The sequence below is a fragment of the Chelonia mydas genome, chromosome 1, assembly GCF_015237465.2.
Source record: "Chelonia mydas isolate rCheMyd1 chromosome 1, rCheMyd1.pri.v2, whole genome shotgun sequence".
In the NCBI taxonomy this organism is placed as follows: domain Eukaryota; kingdom Metazoa; phylum Chordata; order Testudines; family Cheloniidae; genus Chelonia; species Chelonia mydas.
Genome location: NC_057849.1, coordinates 323,673,726 through 323,696,681, shown reverse-complemented (window position 1 = coordinate 323,696,681; position 22,956 = coordinate 323,673,726). Strand labels below are relative to the sequence as shown.

Below are 22,956 nucleotides of genomic sequence, written 5' to 3'. Positions count from 1 at the left end.
AGGAGTAAATAGAAGTAAAGAAATCCCCTCTGTAAAATCAGGATGGTAGATACCTTACAGGGTAATTAGATTCAAAATAATAGAGAATCCCTCTAGGCAAAACCTTAAGTTACCAAAAAGATACACAGACAGAAATAGTTATTCTATTCAGCACAATTCTTTTCTCAGCCATTTAAAGAAATCATAATCTAATACATACCTAGCTAGATTACATACTAAAAGTTCTAAGACTCCATTCCTGGTCTATCCCCAGCAAAAGCAGCATATAGACAGACAGAGACCCTTTGTTTCTCTCCCTCCTCCCAGCTTTTGAAAGTATCTTGTCTCCTCATTGGTCATTCTGGTCAGGTGCCAGCGAGGTTACCTTTAGCTTCTTAACCCTTTACAGGTGAGAAGAGTTTTCCTCTGGCCAGGAGGGATTTTAAAGGGGTTTACCCTTCCCTTTATATTTATGACAGGGCAGGACTAATAAAGGGTTGTAATAAAGTGTTGTTATCCTTGTTGTGTGAACCGAGGGCAGCAGAACTGTACCTGGCATACCGCAATGGAGGGACTCACCCTCAACTTAACAGCACTCGTTAGGCAGGGGATAAGGGTTCCAAAGCCCAATGAGTTGAGAGAGGGTGGGGACAGGTATTTATTTGTATCTGGTGGGCTGGGCCCGTTTAAGGGTCCTAGACACCATTTGACCTGTCCTCTCTCCATGGTATAATAAAAGAGCTAATTTAGACTCAATTGAGAGTCTTGTTACATACTACAGAGTTGAAATCACTGATACCTAGGTCTAAATATTAGACCTACTTTGGAAGAGTGTCTTTATTGCAAGAGACTGCCCAGTGTGCACCAGAAGTGTGGCTCCCCCAGTAACAGCTGAAATCACTGAGAGCTGTGTTAAGTGTGTGTGGGGGACCCTGAAGACCTCTTGGCAAGTGGGCAGCTGATGGAGAGGTATGGCTAGCAGGGAAGCTGGTGGTGAGGCATGACCAGCAGGGTGGCTGGTGGAGGGGTGTGGCAAGTGGCCAGCAGAGCCCTGCAGAGGCATGGCAATTGGCTGTTGGGATGATGAATGAGTGCCTGAGCAGTGCAGTATGTAAGGTGCCTCCTTACCCCCACCACTCTGCGGATGAACCTCTGAACTCTTGGGCTGCACTGGGCAAAGGACAGCAAATGTGAGTGGGATACAGAGAAGGGACAGGCACGTTAAAGGGACTTTTGTGTTGCTGGACTTAAGACAATGAGGGTAAAAGGACACTGCCCAACTTACTTGGGGGTGGGTCTTTTGATCATGGTTTGTGTTTATGAACCATAGTTGCAGTGTTTTCCCAAATTAATGCTAAGTTAATTCCCTCCTTTTATTAAAGTTATTGCTACACTCAGACTCTGTGCTTGCGAGAGGGGAAGTATTGCCTCTTAGAGGCACCCAGGGGGTGGTGTGTAATTTTCCCAAGTCACTGGGTGGGGGCTCGAGCTGGTTGTGTGTTGTATTGTTGAAAAGGAACCACTAGATACTGAACCTGGCCCTTGTTGCTGCTGGCTCCACCTGGCAGAAGGGTTACAAAATAATGCACATTGGAAAACATAATCCCAACCATCGATATAAAATGGTGGGGTCTAAATTAGCTATCACCACTCAAGAAAGAGATCTTGGAGTCATTGTGCATAGTTCTCTGAAAACATTCACTCAATGTACAGCAGCAGTCAAAAAAGCTAACAGAATGTTGGGAATCATTAAGAAAGGAATAGGTAAGACAGAAAATATCATATTGCCTCTATATGAATCTATGGTACACCCACATCTTGAATACTGTGTGCAGATGTGGTTGCCCCATCTCAAAAAAGATATATTGGAATTGGAAAAGGTTCAGAAAAGGGAACCAAAAATGATTAGGGGTATGGGACAGCTTCCATACATGAAGAGACTAATAAGCTAGGACTTTTCAGCTTGAAAAAGAGATGACTGAGGGGGGATATGATAGAGGTCTATAAAATCATGACTGGTGTGGAGAAAGTAAATAAGGAAGTGTTATTTACTCCTTCTTATAACACAAGAACTAGGGGGTCACCAAATGAAATTAATAGGCAGCAGGTTTAAAACAAACATAAGGAAGGATTTTTTCACACAATGCACAGTCAACCTGTGTAACTCTTTGCCAGAGGATGTTGTGAAGGCCAAGACTATAACAGGGTTCAAAAAAGAACTAGGTAAGTTCATGGAGGATAGAGCCATCAATGGCTATTAGCTAGAATGGGCAGGGATAATGTCCCTAGCCTCTGTTTGCCAGAAGCTGGGAATGGGTTACAGGGGATGGATCTCTTGATGATTACCTGTTCTGTTCATTCCCTCTGAAGTACCTGGCATTGGCCACTATCCAAAGACAGGATATTGGGCTAGATGGACCTTTGGTCTGACCCAGTGTGGCTGTTCTTATGTTCTTATATTCATATACAATCCCTGGAATGTGTAAAGAATTCCCCTTGCTGCAATGGTGTGTTCCAGTCAGATGGAAGTTTTAGGCAAAGTTTAACACTAATGTAAGTGGGCACAACTCCCTCAACTTTAACTACTTCTTCCAGAGGTGAATTTGGCCACAATCTTCAATATTAAATCCCATAGAAAACTGTTTTAAGACAATAGGTCAGATTCTACTTCCCTTCCTCAAGTCCTCACACCAGATATATATGACATATGTCAAGGTCAAATGGATTAATAGTTTTAGTACAAAATTGTAAATCACAAATTCTGATACAGCAAACGGTCACAGCTCCCCTTATTTAGATGGGAGAAGCAAGGCATAGGCATCTGGACTGTAGAGAAGGCAGAGAGCATGTGACACCTCCCAACCTCATGCATCTCAGGAATCTGCAAAATCAAAGGAAGCTCCAATCATAGGGAAGTTATGCACCTCCACGTCACTCCTGCTCCTAGCTTCATGGCTTCTCTAGGAGCTGAGCTGCCACTAGCTGGCCCCACCAAACTTGCACTGCACTTTACATCTGTGTGAAGGTGATAGTGTATACCAGAAATTAAGGTTGCTTCTAAAAGTATTTATATCTCTGAAAATCCAAGAGGAATACTGCCTGTTTTGCAGGGATCACATCATGCAGAGAAGCTGTTCCTCAGTCCCTAGGACTGAGCAAAAAAATCCCACAAAATCAGAACTCCAACCATACAATGGCCACATGAAAGGGTTTTGAGGGGTCCTGGTAGAGGAAGCATACTGTATTGGCTCTACTCCCCACTTCTGCGAGTTCAAAGGCCTTTCTACCTCTACACACTGACCCCATGCTTCAAAGTGGAGGGGAATGTAGAGCACTTAATAGTACGGCCATGACCTCTCAGAACCTCCAGCTTTCTATAGCAACAAATGCTCAGAACCGGATCTTCATCACTTAAAATTCTTCAGTAAATAAAAGCACTAACTGCTTTACTGAGCCTCTGTAGCACAATCCCCACCCAGACTCATTTGTGCTAGTCTTCAGTTGGTGCCTCAAATGCTTGACTCGATGAACCCACACTATGCTCATCATATATTATACATATACATATTTGGAAACTTAACTTGCTCTTTTCTTTGGATATTATCCAAGTACTTCACCTGCTAAGAGAAGTGAATGCCATGTCCATCACCAGTGTATCGTGACTGAAGATGATTTTGTGAAATGAAGAGGTCTGCTCAGTCTTACCTTATGCTCACTAACACTGTCCAGAGTACACCAAGCTGAAGCTCCCTACTCCATCCCACCAAGCAGTTAACTAGTAGCTCCTATACAGTGCTATCAGTGTGTTAGTATATGTGACATTTCACAGATTCATCAGGTGCCTTTTTGAAGCAAGCAAACATCTGTTGACCGTGTTTATCTTTCTTGGGCCAGACTGTAGCCATATTCAATCTGCAGTTCTTACAGCATTTCCCACCAACCATGCTTAATTTTGGGCACCCACTAAAAGGTTTTATAATAAATGTCAGCTCACATTATCGCCACTGTGCTGGCTCACCAGTGACCATTTCAACTGGGCAGAAAATGTTCACTTAATTAGTTCACTTTGTTAGATTCCTGTGGGTGGAGGTGAAGGCAACATCTGTCTTTCCTATCTGTGCTAACATAGTTATATGGCTTTTTTGTTGTTCCAGAAGTCTTTCAAGCATATAATATGCAGAATGAGCCTGGACAAGCTGATGTTTTGAAAATTCTTCCTGCAGCTGTGTCAGGTTTTTAGAGTTTGGATAGAAAAGGCACAGATTTTACATGCTATTGAAACATGTTGTCACCACCATGGTTACCATGTGAAAAGACATAGATGAGCACATTTCAGCAAGTAGATGCACATAGATCAACAGCAAGAAGATTTTTTTTATTCTAAATACTTTCACTCACCTTCATATACAAGACAGAAAAAATATTTTTCTCCCATAATACTGTTAATGCAAATGGCAATTTTTCTAGGCATTTTACCCTTTTTATATAGTCTGGTAACAAGCACTTTTAGAATTATCCCCTTAACGAGAGGGTTTAAAAATATGGTTATTTACAATATATCGGTTTTAACTCACTATTATTTAGATTTACAATATTTTGGCTTAAGAAAGCTTAAAGGTTTTTGCAGTTACAAGGTATCTTTTTAATTATACTGGCCAGTGTGACGCCTGGGCAGTGCAAAGAGGCCAGATAATGGCTGTATATAGCCAGCTGAGGATTCCCTAGGAGAGGTGAGCTTTCAGTTGCTGTAAGGCTGACATAGACTCATAGAAGATATGGGTTGGAAGAGACCTCAGGAGGTCATCTAGTCCAATCCCCTGCTCAAAGCAGGACCAACCCCAACTTAATCATCCCAGCCAGGGCTTTGTCAAGCTGGGCCTTAAAAACCTCTAAGGATGGAGATTCCACCACCTCCCTAGGTAACACATTCCGGTGCTTCACCACTCTCCTAGTGAAATAGTTTTTCCTAATATCCAACCTAGACCTTCCTGTGACGGGGTGTGCAAACCCTGCACTGGAAAAGAAAGGGTTAACCCCACACTATGGGTGGCAGAAGTCCCGCCCCCCCAGGCCATGCTGGGCATGCTCCAACTGCTGCCTCAGTATAAAAGGGAGCAGCCCATCTCATTCTGAGCTGATTGCTGGAGGGGAAGGACCTTTGGCTGAAGCTCCAGCTGAAGAGCTGTAACAGCCCTTGCCTACAAGAGCCAGAGCCCAAGAAGCTCTGGAGAACCTTCCACGGTGATGAGCTCAGAGACCCATATGCCACACAGACAGCAGCATCTGGAATTCTGGTAGGAAGCGACCCAGGGAGGGTGAGTGAGTGGTATCTCCTGCCCGGGTGAGGTCAGCGTGTTTCAGTGGGATTCTCTGCTGACCCAGTGATGGACCACTCCATTGCTATTAGTGCCCTGGGTTGGGGCCTGGTGGAGTTGGGTGGGCCCAGTCCACCCTAGCTGGGCCGTCACCAATCTGGTAGTTGCCCCCACCTTTCCCTGCCACAGTGACTCTAGCCGGTAGGCTGTGCTGCCCTGTGTCTGAGGACCGCCACAGTGACTCTGCAGTTGCCCAAGGGCCACCAGGGAGATTAACTGCAGTGATATCACTCCTCTGCCCTGCCCCAAAGGGGGATGGGGTGTGCATACACCATGACACTCCCCCACTGCAACTTGAGACCATTGCTCCTTGTCCTGTCATCTGCCACTTCTGAGAACAGCCTAGTTCCATCCCTTTAGAAACCCCCTTCAGGTAGTTGAAGGCGGCAATCAAATCCCACCCCTCACTCTTTCCTTCTGCAGACTAAATAAGCCTAGTTCCCTCATCCTCTCCTCATAAGTCATGTGTCCCGGCTCCCTAATCATTTTCATTGCCCTCTGCTGGACTCGCTCCAATTTGTCCACATCCTTTCTGTAGTGGGGGACCCAAAACCGGATGCAATAATCCAGATGTGGCCTCACCAGTACCGAACAGAGGGGAATAATCACTTCCCTCGATCTGCTGGCAATGCTCCTACTAATGCAGCCCAATATGCCGTTAGCCTTCTTGGCAACAAGGACACACTGTTGACTCATATGCAGCTTCTCGTCCACTCTAATCCCCAGGTCCTTTTCTGCAAAACTGCTGCTTAGCAAGTTGGTCCCCAGCCTGTAGCAGTGCCTGGGATTCTTTCTTCCTAAGTGCAGGACTCTGCACTTGTCCTTGTTGAACCTCATCAGATTTCTTTTGGCCCAATCCTCCAATTTGTCTAGGTCGCTCTGGACCCTATCCCTACCCTCCAGCATATCTACCTCTCCCCCCATCTTAGTGTCATCTGCAAACTTGCAATCCATGCCATCATCCAGATCATTAATGAAGATGTTGAACAAAACCAGCCCCAGGACTGACCCCTGGGGCCTTTGGCTTGATACCGGCTGCCAACTAGACATCGAGCCATTGGTCACTACCTGTTGAGACTGATGATCTGGCCAGCTTTCTATCCACCTTATGGTGCATTTATCCAATCCATACTTTAACTTGCTGGCAAGAATACTGTGGGAGACTGTATCAAAAGCTTTGCTAAAGTCAAGGTATATCATGTCCACTACTTTCCTGAGATCCACAGAGCCAGTTATCTCATCATAGAAGGCAATCGGGTTGGTCAGGCATGTAGCCAGCTTCTATGTCACTCCACCCTATCCAGTGCAGGGAGCTTGCCCAATGTACCATTGGACTCTGCCAATTCTCAGTGAGTGGATGGTCCTTTGGGGACTACACTGCCAGCTGGTGCAGTTTAAAGTAGTTCTTAGGCAGCTCTAACACATGCCAGGGCCAGGTCTAAATCTGTGCAGGTCAGAAAAAGAAGGGTTACTATGAGATTTTGTCTGTGTTGTACTCGCATATACACCCAAACAGTAGGATCCATGCAAATATTTGAAGAACTAGAAATATGTAACCAACTCCTTGGTGACTTGCTCTTTCCTCCTGCACTGAGCAGAGGAAAAAAAATAAGGAGAATATATTCAAAGTAAGACAAATTTACATTCATCCCTAGACTATGCACCATGGAAAAGTTCTTCCATCTGAAGAATCCTTGTCAGACAACTTTTCTCATGCTGCACAGATCCAAAGCAGCAGAAACAGGATTTCACTGACAGTGTGAAAGCCACAATATTGCCCTTAATTAATGAGCACAAGCCCCATCTATCATTTTGAGCTTGAGCTGACACTGGAAAGGGTAAAATGCCCATAAAACTTCATGGGGATTTTGTCGCTTTATGCCTTTTATCTTTCAATTTGATGAGGATAAAAGGAGTGTGATAATTGCACCTGTATTGGCAGACCACCATTTACTGCAGACTAAAGTCAGAATCTAAGTCTTTCTTGAGTGGAGGATCTCTATCAGGTCCATCAATCTCTGAGGATGGAGCAACAGACATTCAAACTCTGAGGGAAAACATTGCGTAGCCAAAAGAAAAGGAGTACTTGTGGCACCTTAGAGACTAACCAATTTATTTGAGCATAAGCTTTCGTGAGCTACAGCTCACATGCATCCGATGAAGTGGGCTGTAGCTCACGAAAGCTTATGCTCAAATAAAATGGTTAGTCTCTAAGGTGCCACAAGTACTCCTTTTCTTTTTGCGAATACAGACTAACACGGCTGTTACTCTGAAACCTAACATTGCTTAGCCACTGGCCTGCGAGAGCGAAGTGCCTTCTGCCTCTTTCTGGCTGCCAAATGCAGTATGAATGGAAGAGGATACTGACAATGCACCAGTAGAAGCAGATTGGAGGCAGCATTTGGCACGATGGAAGAGACAGAATTGGGAAAGAAGAAAAAGGGTGGAAATAGATAGGAACTTGGAAGCTGGTGGGGGGAAGCACCAGTGGATGGGAACAGGATGGGGACAGGCACTTGGAAGGAAGTAGGAGTCAACAAGGTGGAAAGGGGTCAAACACTTGGGAATAGATGGAGATGGGAGTAGGCATGGAGACTGGGTTCCCAAGGAGGTGGGTTCACATTGGCTGCAGGGGTAAGTTCCAGTTTTTACCTTGAAAGATATGAGGGGTCACCAGCTTGAAGTAGCATGGTCATAAAAGCTTTCTTGGGGATTTCCTTCTTCTACAGATTCAGGACCTAAGTGGACCACGTGAACTGAAAACAGGAAGAATTCCCACCTCAGATTAAGGAAGAGTCAGGCAGAAGACAACTGAAGCCTGCCCAGTGAAAAAAGTTAGGTGGCATGGCAGATGGGAAGACAGCTGGATTTCCAGAAAAACAGGATTTCTGTGTCTGAGAGGAGGATTTTGTGGCAGTTGCCACATAAGGTAAATTCTGTGGTCAATGCAGTAGAAGTTGTGGCACCTTCACTCCATTCCAGCTTTTTCTTCAAGATGAGTCAGAATGGTGTATTTAAAAAAAAATCCTCAGGAACTTGCAGAAGTACCATAGTACAGCTTCTATCTTTACCTCTGCATCCCTGGGTCTACCAACTGCCATCCCACTAGAGCTCAGAAGGGTCACGTGCATTCAGTTCGTTTTAAGAGGAGAGAGGAATTTTATATTCAACCTTCAATTTTGGCATGAAAAACTGATGTAGCTTTGCTTTTCATGTGATTTTGTTTAAACCTGTTGCATGTTTTAATATCAGGGGGTAGCCATGTTAGTTTGTACCCACAAAAACAACAAGGAGTCTGGTGGCACCTTAAAGACTAACAGATTTATTTGGGCATAAGCTTTCATGGATAAAAAAACACTACTTCAGATGCATGTTTTAACGTAATTTGTAAGTTGGTTAAAATGCTACAGAAAATAAGCATCATAAACATGAAATTATTGGTCTCCTCATACATAGCAATTCTGTGTTCATAATCAGATGACAGAGCCAAGGCCAGTTTGGAGTGGCAGTAGATAGAGTGCAGGTACCAAAATACCAAATCCAAAGGGCCTAGCTCAGGTCTTCAAATATCCATGTGGTGAACCCAAATATTGGTAGGTCTTACTATAGTATTTCTTGTATCATGTTTCACTTTCCACATCTGAATTCATATTTGCATAAGCCTTTGCTACTCATTTTTTTACCAGCTGATTTACTTTCATCATCATGGAATTGCACCATTAATCACATGTAACAAAATATTTCTAGAAAAATGTGATCTAACTTTATTTTTCACAAACAGGCCTGTTTACAGCTTCCCAGAAGCTGGAAAAAACAACCTCTTGCAAAACTGTACTTGTCAAAACTCCAATATGTCTGAGGGGCACAGAAACTGACAGCATGAGAGTAGCTTTAAATTGTGATTTACAAAGGAAATTAGCTACTTATTAATATATTTTGAAGAAAAAATAATACAATGAAATAGAAATGATAGTTAAGGAAAACAGACTTGTCTTAATCACACAACAGGCTGTAACAGACAAATTATTTTAAAAAATTGAATATTGGCTAATGACTTGTGCGTTTAAGTCCAAAGAATCATGAATGGTCCAAAGACCTGAAAATAGAAAAGCTAAAGCAACTATTCATATTTTGTCTGAAAACCAAAGTCCAAGATCACTTTGGAGATTCTCAGATGAACTTTTACTTCAAATCTAAAATGAAATATAAGTTAAATCAAAACAAAATATTGGTAGGATGGAAGCAATAATCAGAAAACATGGTGGAGCTTATATCTGACCCTAAGATTAAGGACTTTCAATTGCCATTAGCTATGCAAATGTAGAACCTGAAGAGTACAGCTAGATCAAAAATTACATTTGAAGATCAAGTAGCAGCAGTGGATTAAGAAGGCAGTTTACTATCTACACCTAGACGGAAAGCTATCTTTTGTACCTTTTGTACTCAGATGTTGCAACTGCCATCCATTCCCAAACTAGAATAGGTGCAAAAGACAGCTATCAACTTCTTAAGCTGGGTGTCTCAGAGAGAACACTTGACACCTGTGAGCTTCCAGATAAATTTTAAGATCTTGGTTTTGACCTAAGAAGACCTACATGGTCTGGGACTACTCTACCCAAGAAACAGTCTCTTTTTGCAGGATAGACTGACACAGTTATAATCAGCAGATTGTTGATTCTAGGTCCCCTTTGATATAAGAGAGGAGGCTGGCAGGGACCAAGCACTGGAATGCCCTCCCATACCTGATCCAAAATATTTACTGACTTTCAGGGCATGTTGCAGAGCCCATTTATTTCACCTGGAATTTGGAGAAAGATAGGAGGATTTGCAAATGAATGGAGACAGTTCTGTGATGACCTAGAATCCTATTTTCGACGTCTCTGACTCAAGGAATATTTCCAACACCTCTGAACAACATACTAATCCACAGAGACCTCCCTACCAACACTACAAAAAGAAGGATTCTAGGTGGACTCCTCCTGAAGGTCGAGACAGCAGACTGGACTTCTACATAGAGTGCTTCCACCGACGTGCACGGGCTGAAATTGTGGAAAAGCAGCATCACTTGCCCCACAACCTCAGCCGTGCAGAACACAATGCCATCCACGGCCTCAGAAACAACTCTGACATCATAATCAAAAAGGCTGATAAAGGAGGTGCTGTTGTCGTCATGAATAGGTCGGAATATGAACAAGAGGCTGCTCGGCAGCTCTCCAACACCACTTTTTACAAGCCATTACCCTCTGATCCCACTGAGAGTTACCAAAAGAAACTACAGCATTTGCTCAAGAAACTCCCTGAAAAAGCACAAGATCAAATCCGCACAGACACACCCCTGGAACCCCGACCTGGGATATTCTATCTACTACCCAAGATCCATAAACCGGGAAATCCTGGGCGCCCCATCATCTCAGGCCTTGGCACCCTGATAGCAGGACTGTCTGGCTATGTAGACTCCCTCCTCAGGCCCTACGCTACCAGCACTCCCAGCTACCTTCTAGACACCACTGACTTCCTGAGGAAACTACAATCCATCGGTGATCTTCCTGATAACACCATCCTGGCCACTATGGATATAGAAGCCCTCTACACCAACATTCCACACAAAGATGGACTACAAGCCATCAAGAACACTATCCCCGATAATGTCACGGCTAACCTGGTGGCTGAACTTTGTGACTTTGTCCTTACCCATAACTATTTTACATTTGGGGACAATGTATACCTTCAAATCACCAGCACTGCTATGGGTACCTGCATGGCCCCACAGTATGCCAACATTTTTATGGCTGACTTAGGACAACGCTTCCTCAGCTCTCGTCCCCTAACGCCCCTACTCTACTTGCGCTATATTGATGACATCTTCATCATCTGGACCCATGGAAAAGAAGCCCTTGAGGAATTCCACCATGATTTCAACAATTTCCATCCCACCATCAACCTCAGCCTGGTCCAGTCCACACAAGAGATCCACTTCCTGGACACTACGGTGCTAATAAACGATGGTCACATAAACACCACCCTATACCGGAAACCTGCTGACCGCTATTCCTATCTACATGCCTCCAGCTTTCACCCTGACCACACCACACGATCCATGGTCTACAGCCAAGCTCTGCAATACAACCGCATTTGCTCCAACCCCTCAGACAGAGACTAACACCTACAAGATCTCTATCAAGCATTCTTACAACTACAATACCCACCTGCGGAAGTGAAGAAACAGATTGATTGAGCCAGAAGAGTTCCCAGAAACCACCTACTACAGGACAGGCCTAACAAAGAAAATAACAGAACGCCACTAGCCGTCACCTTGAGCCCCCAACTAAAACCCCTCCAACGCATTATTAAGGATCTACAACCTATCCTGAAGGATGACCCAACACTCTCACAAATCTTGGGAGACAGGCCAGTCCTTGCCTACAGACAGCCCCCCAACCTGAAGCAAATACTCACCAGCAACCACATACCACACAACAGAGCCACTAACCCAGGAACCTATCCTTGCAACAAAGCCCGTTGCCAACTGTGCCCACATATCTATTCAGGAGACACCATCACAGGGCCTAATAACATCAGCCACACCATCAGAGGCTCGTTCACCTGCACATCCACCAATGTGATATATGCCATCATGTGCCAGCAATGCCCCTCTGCCATGTACATTGGTCAAACTGGACAGTCTCTACGTAAAAGAATAAATGGACACAAATCAGATGTCAAGAATTATAACATTCATAAACCAGTTGGAGAACACTTCAATCTCTCTGGTCACACGATTACAGACATGAAAGTTGCGATATTACAACAGAAAAACTTCAAAACCTGACTCCAGCGAGAGACTGTTGAATTGGAATTCATTTGCAAATTGGATACAATTAACTTAGGCTTGAATAGAGACTGGGAGTGGCTAAGTCATTATGCAAGGTAACCTATTTCCCCTTGTTTTTTCCTACCCCCCCTGCCCCCCAGACGTTCTTGTTAAACCCTGGATTTGTGCTGGAAATGGCCCACCTTGATTATCATACACATTGTAAGGAGAGTGATCACTTTAGATAAGCTATTACCAGCAGAAGAGTGGGGTGTGGGGGGAAAGAAAACCTTTTTTAGTGGTAAACACTCATTTTTTCATGGTTTGTGTGTATAAAAATCTTCTGTACTTTCCACAGTATGCATCCGATGAAGTGAGCTGTAGCTCACGAAAGCTTATGCTCAAATAAATTGGTTAGTCTCTAAGGTGCCACAAATACTCCTTTTTCTTTTTGCGAATACAGACTAACACGGCTGTTACTCTGAAACCTGTCATTATCAGCTGTCATTTGATAGATGGGGTAAACTGATTGAATTGTACTTGGTTTGTAATTTTGAATAACTTGCAGAGAAATCAGATCCTGCGTATGGTGCTTTTTATGGTCTATAAATAAAAAAGGAATAAATAAAATCAACAAACAGATTTTAATTTGACGCCAACCCCAAAACAATTAGGCATTGTGGTAGGGATGAGGTGAGGAGCAGGGAATCCTTGAAAACAACCAGTGACAAATTCAATTCAGAACCATTGTATGTGTGCATGTGAGTGTACAGGGAGACAGGGTGGGAATGAAGGGTATTTTACAGCAGACTAAATTAACTTTGTTGTGGAATTTGGGGATTGCTGCCACAGAGTAAACAAAGGCTTTAAGCATAAATTCTGAGATGCTTTTTAAAAAACAAAAAATATAAATATAAAGTATAAGACATGAGAAAAGGCTGCAATGAATGAAGAATATAGATATACCTCAGGGCACACTGCAAAACCCATCTGTTCGTTCAAGCCTTTGTCTGAGGGAGGTTAGCTATGAGGAACATTTTGTTTTTAAGATAGGTCAGGTAATGGATTAAGGCTAGTATCTTTGTATGTAAGTTTTTATTACAGCAGAGGGTAACTGTAAACTTGGAGTGAACTTTTTGTTGCAGTCAATTGTTGGAAGAATTATGTTAATTTTGCTTAATTGTTAATGCATCTAAACTTAGGTAATGGACAAGTAACTTTAAATCAAATCATGGTAAATTTTATTTATTTTTAGGGCCAAATTCTACAAATGTGGTCTAGAATGAAGCAAATTCAAGATGACATTAGAGGAGTTTATTTCATGGGGTACATATTTGCCCTATAAATATATCTATTAAAACTTAAAATGATAAGCTATGATATACAAAATAGATTCCAATTAAAGTAATCCATAGAGCAGGGATTGGCAACCTTTGGCACGCGGCCCATCTGGGAAATCCACTGGCGGGCCAGGACGGTTTGTTTACCGTCCGCACGTTCGGCCGATTGCAGGTCCCACTGGTTGCAGTTTGCTGTTCCAGGCCAATGGGGGCTGTGGGAAGTGGTGTGGGCTGAGGGATGTGCTGGCCGCTGCTTCCCACAGCTCCCATTGGCCTGGAATGGCGAACCGCAGCCAGTGGGAGCTGTGATCAGCCAAACCTGTGGACGCTGCAGGTAAACAAACCATCCTGGCCTGCCAGCGGATTTCCCTGACGGGCCATGGGCCAAAGTTGCCAATCCCTGCCATACAGAGTAGATTCCAGGGATTTATTTCTTTTGGCTTACACTGGAGAAAAATGGGATTTCAGGAAATGTTCACAGGATATGAAGATTAACTACAAAAGCATTTCAATAATAAATGGTGGAAAGATAAAGCAATAGTCATTTTAACTCCACACCAGTAAAAAATTAAAATAGAACACCACTTGGATGTTCATTTCCGTGCATTCATCAGATTCAAATGCATGAAACAGCCTCCTCCCCACCTCCCCACAACTCTGCTAATGGAAAAAGCAGTGGAACTATTTAGTCATCTTGATGTCATCTTGATAGTAAATAACTTGCTGAAAAGGAGCACATCTTGATGGACTAAGTGGCTTTTATTCATCCCTTTAACCATTTTAAAAAGTTTTTACCCATTGCAAGCAGGCTAAATAATGTCAAAATGTGTTACAAAATAATAAGAGATACTTTGTGCAGCAAGAGTCAAACGTGCAATCTGCTATTTACATGTGAAAAGCAAGACTGAGTTGAACAGGAGGTTCACTGCCAAAAGGACTATCTATTCTAAAATAAATGTTAAAATACTGAAAGGTGTCTCTGTTGGTACAGTATTTGCTACTAAATAGGCATAAATGGCTAACCAGTAAACCAGAGACAATCTGCTTCCGTTCAAGTGGAAAACTTTGAAAGCTACTCATAGAAATTGAATTCCGCATCAATGCACAGACCTCTTTGTGACTGAAGTCATACATTTTATCTCTGAGTACTCCATAAGTTCATTGAACAAAACCAAACGCATGTTATTGGAAGAAAAGAAATGTGACTAAGAAATGAAAAGCCTGACCGAAACAAAGTATAAGTAGTAATTGTTGAAAATTATACTGAGAATAAAGTAGTCTATTAGCTCCTTTTAAAAAATCACATCAAAAGCTCTGTTCACAAATGCCTTATGCACTTTATATGCTCATTTTTTGTATACAATTTAATATTATAAGTGCACCACCTACTAAAGTTCTCCAACACTTCCCAGAAGACCCTGTTTTAACTTGCTTATAACTTTGCCAAACTTCATATGCAGTGTTGTTGTAGCTGTGTTGGTCCCAGGATATTAGTGAGACAAGGTGGGTGAAGTAATATCTTTTACTGGACCAACTTCTGTTGGTGAGAAAAACAAGCTTTCCAGGTTACACAGAGCTCTTCTTCAGGTCTGGGAAACATACTCTGTGTATCACAACTAAATACAAGGTGGAACAGATTGTTTAGCATAAGTGGTTAACAATATTGTCCAGTCCCCACTTTTGGCAGTCAGAGGCTTAAGGACACCCAGAGCTTGGGATTGCATCCTTGGCCACCTTGGCTAATAACCACTGATGGACCTATCCTCCATGAACTTATGTAACTTTTTTTTTAACCTAGTTATAGTTCTGGCCTTCACAGCATTTCCCTGGCACGAGTTCCCTGGGTTGACTGTGCATTGTGTGAAAAAGTACTTACTTTTGTTTGTTTTTAAACCTGCTGCCTATTAATTTCATTGGGTGACCCCTTGTGTTATATGAAGGGGTAAATAACGCTTCCCTATTCCCTTTGTTCAGAACATTCATGATTTTATAGACCTCTATCATATTCCCCCTCCCCCCGTTGACTCTTTTCTAACCTGAACAGTTCAAATCTTTTAAATCTCTCCTGTTATGGAAGCTGTTCCATACCCTAATCATTTTTGTTGCCCTTCTCTGTACTTCTAGCAATTCTAATATGCAGAAATTTCCCTAAAATCTTTTGTATAATTTTACCATCACATAAAAGACTATACTGTGGATATACGTTAATATTTAATTCTACAGGCCTTTACCACAGAGAAGGGGCTGGACTGAGTCGTTAGTAAATTCTAAATCAAGAGATTCATTTCCTAATTTTGTTTCCTGACAAGCTTTTTCTGACCATTTCATTCAAAGAAGCAGAATCATTTGGGACCAGTTATAGGTATATCCATAATTTTTTACCTTTCATCATGAGTTGTATTCTCCATGTAAATCTGAGCACAAGTTGAAATAACTGAGAATTTTTGGAATTACTGTCCTATTTCTGAGGATAAGCTTTCGTGGGCTAGAACCCACTTTATCAGATGCATGGAGTGGAAAATACAGGAGCAGGTATAAATACAAGAAAAGATGTGAATTGTCTTACCAAGTGTGAGGTTAGTCTAATGAGACAATTCAATTGATAGCAGGATACCAAGGGAGGAGAAATAACTTTCTCCCAGTCTTTATTCAGGCCAATATCTGATAGTGTCCAGTTTGCAAATTAATTCCAGTTCTGCAGTTTCATATTGGAGCCTGTTTTTGAAGTTTTTCAGACTCCAATGTGAAACTGCAGAACTGGAATTAATTTGTAAACTGGACACTATCAGATTAGGCCTGAATAAAGACTGGGAGTAGTTAGGTCATTATAAAACCTAAACCTAATTTCCCCAATACTAATTTCCCCCTACTATTACTCACACCTTCTTGTCAGCTGTCTGAAATGGGCCACTCTCATTACCACTTCAGAAGCTATTTTTCCTCCCTTGGTATCCTGCAGTCAATTGAATTGTCTCATTAGACTAACCTCACGCTTGGTAAGACAATTCACATCTTTTCATGTATTTATAACTGCTCCTGTATCTTCCACTCCGTGCATCTGATGAAGTGGGTTCTAGCCCACGAAAGCTAATGCTCAAATAAATGTGTTAGTCTCTAAGGTGCCACAAAGACTCCTCGTTGTTTTTGCAGATACAGACTAACATAGCTACCACTCTGAAACCTGTCCTATTTCTAATTTGCAAGTGCATTTACCTCTCCCAGCAGCTCTGTACCTCATCTCCCAAAATGTAGCTATGTTACAGTTTTAGTTTCATTTTCATCAATATGGATCTATATGATTGAGCTTTAGGCAGGTTCATAGCACTGAGAAGCTTGTGAAGCTCATTCTGGAGCTGTTACTTCAGGCTGTCTTCAGAAATACTGGGGATTAAGGGATCCCTTTGAATTGAACTGAGTATCTAAGAGATTGTCATGTACTGTGCTACCTTGAGTTTATTATGATAGCTTTGAGCATGCTTCCTGTTTATAAAGTAACTACTTTATCTTGGGCTCCTTAAACTCAGAAGATGTTGTATTTATATTTATAGTAAATAAATGCTGAGGTTGAAGACCAAAGGGTTTATTAATCCAGGATATGATTATTACCAAATTAACAGAAAGCACTTTCAAGTTATACTCTAAACATTTTAATTAGTCTCTAACAGTTCCTTTAATGAAGGCAGCCCTGCAAAGCTGCTTTGCTCCAAATGGCTTCTGCTACCACTAGCTGCTCACAGAGTCTGTGATGCTTTTTAAATGTAGCTTTCCTCTCCCCCATGCAGCCTTTGTGAAAATTATCATTTTAGCTGCAAAAAATAATTAGATACCATAAAAATAAAACAGCACCATTCACAGCCTCCTCAAGACCATGTCCATGGTCTCCCTACCTACAGAGAAAAACTATTGTGTGTGCATTCCATCCTGCAAGATATATGCCCCCATGCATGCTCTAATCTTGTAAGATAGCCAGACAGCTCTGTGGTCCCTGTCCTTCAATGTCTAGGGAAGAAAGAAGGCAGACTACCGATGGGGCTGTCAGCTGCATCATCTGTAAAAGTAAAATTAATGCTTTATGATTTATTGTATGGTTATTTCACCTTATTGAAGAATATTCCAAGTTTAATAATTTCTTCCCTAAAGTGAAAATAATTCTTGTAAAGTACTAGATTTGCAGCACTGGAGAATGAAGTCCTCTTTTAACTCACAGAAGAGTTCAGCATGGGCAACCGCAGTGCAAGCTTTTTCCAGCCCAAACAACTCTGACCGTGAGACACCACCTTTATTATGGAGGGCAAATCTGTCTCCATCTCCCATTAATCCTTGACATCTCCACCAAAACTGCCAACACCAGATCTTCTTGTTGTGGTTGTTTTTGTGATGTGGGTCCCTATCCAATAGGAAACTGAGAAGACCACCAACTCGTTTCACATAGGCCAAACAGCAAAAAATGGTAACAACTTTCAGTTGCTACCAACAGTTGTTGGATTTCAGACTAACTATTAACACTTGTATTCTAGAAAGCTAGGCATACAGTACCTCATCTAGATACTGAAATGCAGGACTTGCAGCTACATCAATGGATCCCTCATCTTGGATATTAATTGATGGAGGTATGGCATAAATAGGCTCCTTTTTCTCTGTTTCTGAGTCACTGGAACTTTCTTCACAAGCATCACTCATTTTTTCAAAGTTCTGTGAAGTAATAAAAATACCAATATTCAGCATTTACAGATCTTTAGAAACACACACTATGCAAGTAGGGTTAGGTTTATTCCTGGAGGTTTCATCATATGACATAATCTTTCATTACAAATCTTTAATTCCTGGAGACTCCAGGACAATCCTGGAGGGTTGGCAACCATATATGCAGGAGATGAAGAAAACAAAGATATAATGTGAGTTGGAATGAGAACTGTGTTCAAATAAAGAAAACTACACAATGATCATTTTCAGAGGTTTTCCTTAATGAAAGCTGTAAAGAGACTGTGTCCCACTCTATGGTATAAATGCTATAAAACCCTTCTAATGGTTTAGTTACGCCATAATTCTGTAGATTGACTGTGCTTTAAGGAGGATTGTCTGAGTCAAACGTTTTGAGTGCTATGCCTTCACCTCTTTATTGGCATTATCCTATAAAGTGCAGAGAGTCCTCACCTCCAAGTGACTTGAGGCAGTGGAGAGGCATTTGTAGGCCAGATTTACAAATTTTTGCCAGCATAGCTATGTTGGCTAGGAGTAGAGAGGGGGACAAAAATCACATCCCAATCAATATAGCTATGCAAGCAAAATCACCTGCGTAAATAAAATGTATAGTGGCAAAGAGTCCTTTTAATGGTATAGATTGTTGTCTAAGGAGATGGTTTAGGTCCTTTTACTAGTATATGCTGTGTAGTTATACCAGCAAAGTCTTTATAGTATAGACTAGTGCTTTGATTCAAATTGCTATAATTCAAGAAGCTTTTCAGACATTTGTTTCCTCTTGAGCTGTAGGAAGAGATTTGATTGGTTGGAGTCACAAAAAGTAGGCTCTATCTGGCTGATGGTGAATACTGGGAGGAGTTTGACTCCACTGTTAGTATGTCAAAACACATCAGAGTGAGTTAGATGACTGAGAAAAAAAATTGCCATTGAGATTGTTGTCAAGACTCAACTAATTATATTTATTTTTCTGTAGTTAAGGAATTACCATGTGTTAAAGAGGAGTCTCTCACTAAATACATTTTATTATCATATCTTTCTATTTTGTGACCTGTTCATATTTTTTCCATGTTAGATTTTAATTGTTTTTTCTGTAATGTACATATATTCAGCAGAATAAAGTCAGATTATTTTTTGTACTAAAGTAGCTCCTGTGGTGGCCCAATATAGGTATCATAAAAACACAATATAACTGTAAGCAGAGTCAGGATGAGCTCCACCCTGACATCTGGTGGTGAGGTGTGGCAAGTTGTGGAAAAGAACTTCAGGGGCTGATCTGATTTGTATAGGCATACCCATCCCGCCTAGAATGAGGCCATAGCTGCCCAAATGGTCACTTTGGCTGCTGTGGGATCCCCAGTGTCTCTGTTATTGGGGCAGGAAGAACAAATTGTTATTACCCTGATTATGGGAATCCAGGACAGTGGAACTGTACTTGGCCTTTTGTATGATGGAGGGACTCACCATCAACTAAGTAGCACTCGCTAGGCAAGGGACATGGGTTCCAAAACTCTGTGATTTGAGAGGGGTATTAGTACCTGGTGGTGTAGGCCCCCTTTGTGAGGGCCTGAAACATCAATTACACCTCTGTCTCTCTCCACTGTGGAATGTCAGAGCTAATTTTGGGGTATTAAGAGTCTAGCTACAGGTACTGTGCTGAATTCACTTTGGCCTTATGGTGCAGCAGCACTAAGGCTCCCACTACTACAAGCTGAAATCACTAAAGAGCTAAAATTACTGAGAGCTGAACTCACTGAGCACTGTGCCAAGTAGTGGGGAGCCTGAAGCTCTAGAGCACAGTGGTGCTGTTCGTGGATGGGCTGGCGGAGCGATCGTGAGACGGCGAGCGGAGCCGTTTGTGAGATGCGGAGCGGAGCCCTGTGGGGCAGTCAGTCAGCTGCAGGTCATGTAAGGTGCCCCTTACCTCTTCCCCCACACACACACATGCACATTTTTACCCAGACTGGGGAGTAACACTCTGCAGATGAACTTTTGAACTCTGGGGCTGGACTTTTTGGAATTTGGGTGATTTTTGGATTGCTGGACTCAAGAGACGTTTGGGCTGTGGGACTCAAGAACCCGAGGGAACGGACGTGGCCCAGTTTGCTGGGGTGGGTCTTTGCTCATGGTTTGGTTAATGAACACTAGTTGTGGTGTTTTCCCAATTTAATGCTGATGTCGTTTACCTCATGTTATTAAAGATTCTCTACTACACCGAGACTCTGTGCTTGCGAGAGGGGAAGTATTGCCTCTTTGAGGTGCCCAGGGGTGTGTGTAAGATTTTCCCAGGTCACTGGGTGGGGGCTCGAGCCAGTTTTGCATTTGCTTTGATGAGAGGGAACCCCTGTGTACTGAACGCGGCCCTTGCTGCTAACAACTCGGCCTGGCAGAAGGGTTACATAAGAAGGCAATCTTGCCCCAGAGAGTTTAGGGCTCAAAATATTACATACATCTATAGAGATTTAGTATCACCCTCAAGTCAGTGTAAACAGATCTTCCCTCACAGGATCATGAAATTTACAAACAGGACACAAATATTAAAAACATTACATTATCTCAGCCCCAGCCCATGCTTTAGTTTTTATTGGTCCTGCTTTGAGCAGGGGATTGGACTAGATGACCTCCTGAGGGTCTCTTCCAATCCTAATATTTTATGATACTATGAGCTTGTCCACAGAGGAATTCTTATGTAGTGAGTAACACCTCAAATAGCAACAATTAATCATGATAATTAAAGGACCAGCAAAAACAATAATACAGAATACATAAACCGAATTACAGTAATCATATTATCACAGTTAAATATGTTCCCTGTCTGAATAGTTTACATCCTAAGGGACTTGTTTCAAAACCACTTATTTGTGCAAGCAGTTCCACTGAATTCAGTGGGCTTGGCTGGCCTCTCCCTCAGTAAAACTTCTAGTAGAATATTAAGAAAGAGGAAAAATTTGAAGATTTCTTGAAGTTTCCCCTCACATTTTTCTGCTGGAGAGGTACAGGATCATCCCTAAACCAAACAAATCCTACAGAATCCACAAAAGTCCAGGGCCGCCCTAGGGTGACCAGGTGTCCGATTTTCAACCAGAACACCCATCGAAAAGGGATCCTAGCATCTTCGGTCAGCACTGCTGACCGGGCCATTGACCGTCCAGTTGGTGGCGCCGCGCAGCAGAGCTGACAGGCTCCTTGCTAGCCTCAGCTCTGCAGGCTCCTGGGAAGCAGATGGTATGTCCCTCCCCTGGCTCTTACACGTAAGCAGGGGTGGGGAACCTAGGGCATGTGGGCCAGACCCAGTGGTGCCCCCTGGTTAATTTCATCTGGCCAGCAGGCCCCCCACCCCTCCGTGGGTCAGGAGCCATGAGCACCGGCTCGCCTGAGTCTCGGCGCCTCCTCGCAGGGCTGGAGCCACTGGGCCTACTCATCTCACTGTGGGAGGAAGCCCCGAGACTCCATGCCTGCCCCCCGTGGGGTTGTAGCCACTGCTCTGGCTCATCCTGCTGCAGGGGGAAGCCCCAAGCCTCTATGCTCCCCCCCCCCCCCAGCCCCCGCGGGGCTGTGCCACCTGGTCCCGCTGTGGGAGGAAGCCCCGAGCCTTCGCGCCCCCGTGGGTGGGTTTCTGGGGGTCAATGGCCTGTGACAGAAAAAAGGTTCCCCACCCCAGAGCCCACACCCCCAGCCTGAGCCCTCACTCCCCCCTCCCCGCTGTGACCCAACCCTCTGTCCCAGCCCTGATCCCCCTCCCGCCCTCTGAACCCCTCAGTCCCAGCCCGGAGCACCCTTTTGCACCTCAAACCCCTCATCCCCAGCCCTACCCCAGAGTCTACACCCCCATCCAGAGCCCTCACACCTCCCGCACAATCCCCAGCCCAGAGCCTCCTCCTGCACTCTGAACCCCTTGGTTCCAGCCTGGAGCACCCTCCTGCCCTCCAAATCCATCAGCCCTGGCCCCACATCAGAGCCCCCACCCCGGCACCCCAGCCCTCTGCCTCAGCCTGGAGCCTCCTCCCATACTCTAAACATCTCGGCTGCACCCCCCAGCCCAAAGCCTGCACCCCAAGACCCTCATTTCTGGCCCCACCGCAGAGCCTGCATCCCAGCTGGAGTCCTCACCCCCTCCTGCACCCCAGCCCCCTGAGCCAGTCCAGTGAAAATGAGTGAGTGAGGGTGGGGAGAGCGAGAGACGGGTAAGGGGGTGGGATGGAGTGAGCGGGGGTGGGGCCTTGGAGAAGGAGTGGGGGCATGGGTGGGGCCTCAGAGGAGGGGCAGGGCAAGGGTGTTTGGTTTTCTGTTAGTAGAAAGTTAGTAACCATACTGCCCAGCCCCACAGAGACAGTGTGCCTTTACACTGTCCCTTTATTTCTGGTGCCACTCCTGCTTGGTAGTGTATCTCCAAAGTAATTGTTAAACCAGGGGCTCTCCCTAGTTATGGCTACCTACGGATACCCCATAAAGGGAGGAATCTCTACTATGGATAGGATCCTACAGCCAACCATACCTTTTATCTGAACTTCCTTAGGGCTAGTCAAGGGATAAGATGTGTGTTCCCCTTTCCTCCCATCCAGCATGAAATTGCCCATCTCTACTCCTGGCCTTCCCAATCCTCTTACATTCGAAAGAGACATCTGCATAGAAAGGGGACCCTACATAGGTGGATCTTGAGGGCATGATCTGGTCTAATGGTATTACTCATGTGAGTGAAAGTTATTCATGTTCATAAGTGTTTGCAAGATCAGGCCCCAAATTACAAAACATG

General features: G+C 43.5%; 1 protein-coding gene across 2 annotated transcripts in view; it reads right to left on the bottom strand.

Moving 5' to 3' along the window:
• Positions 1–22,956, bottom strand: part of CCDC146 (coiled-coil domain containing 146) — a 128,871-nt gene that overhangs the window by 87,493 nt on the left and 18,422 nt on the right. For both annotated transcript variants that reach the window (XM_037889208.2, XM_043552065.1), the window contains one exon: positions 18,042–18,197. In XM_037889208.2, the coding sequence (XP_037745136.1) occupies positions 18,042–18,197 (156 nt within the window). The remainder of the gene's footprint in view (positions 1–18,041; positions 18,198–22,956) is intronic.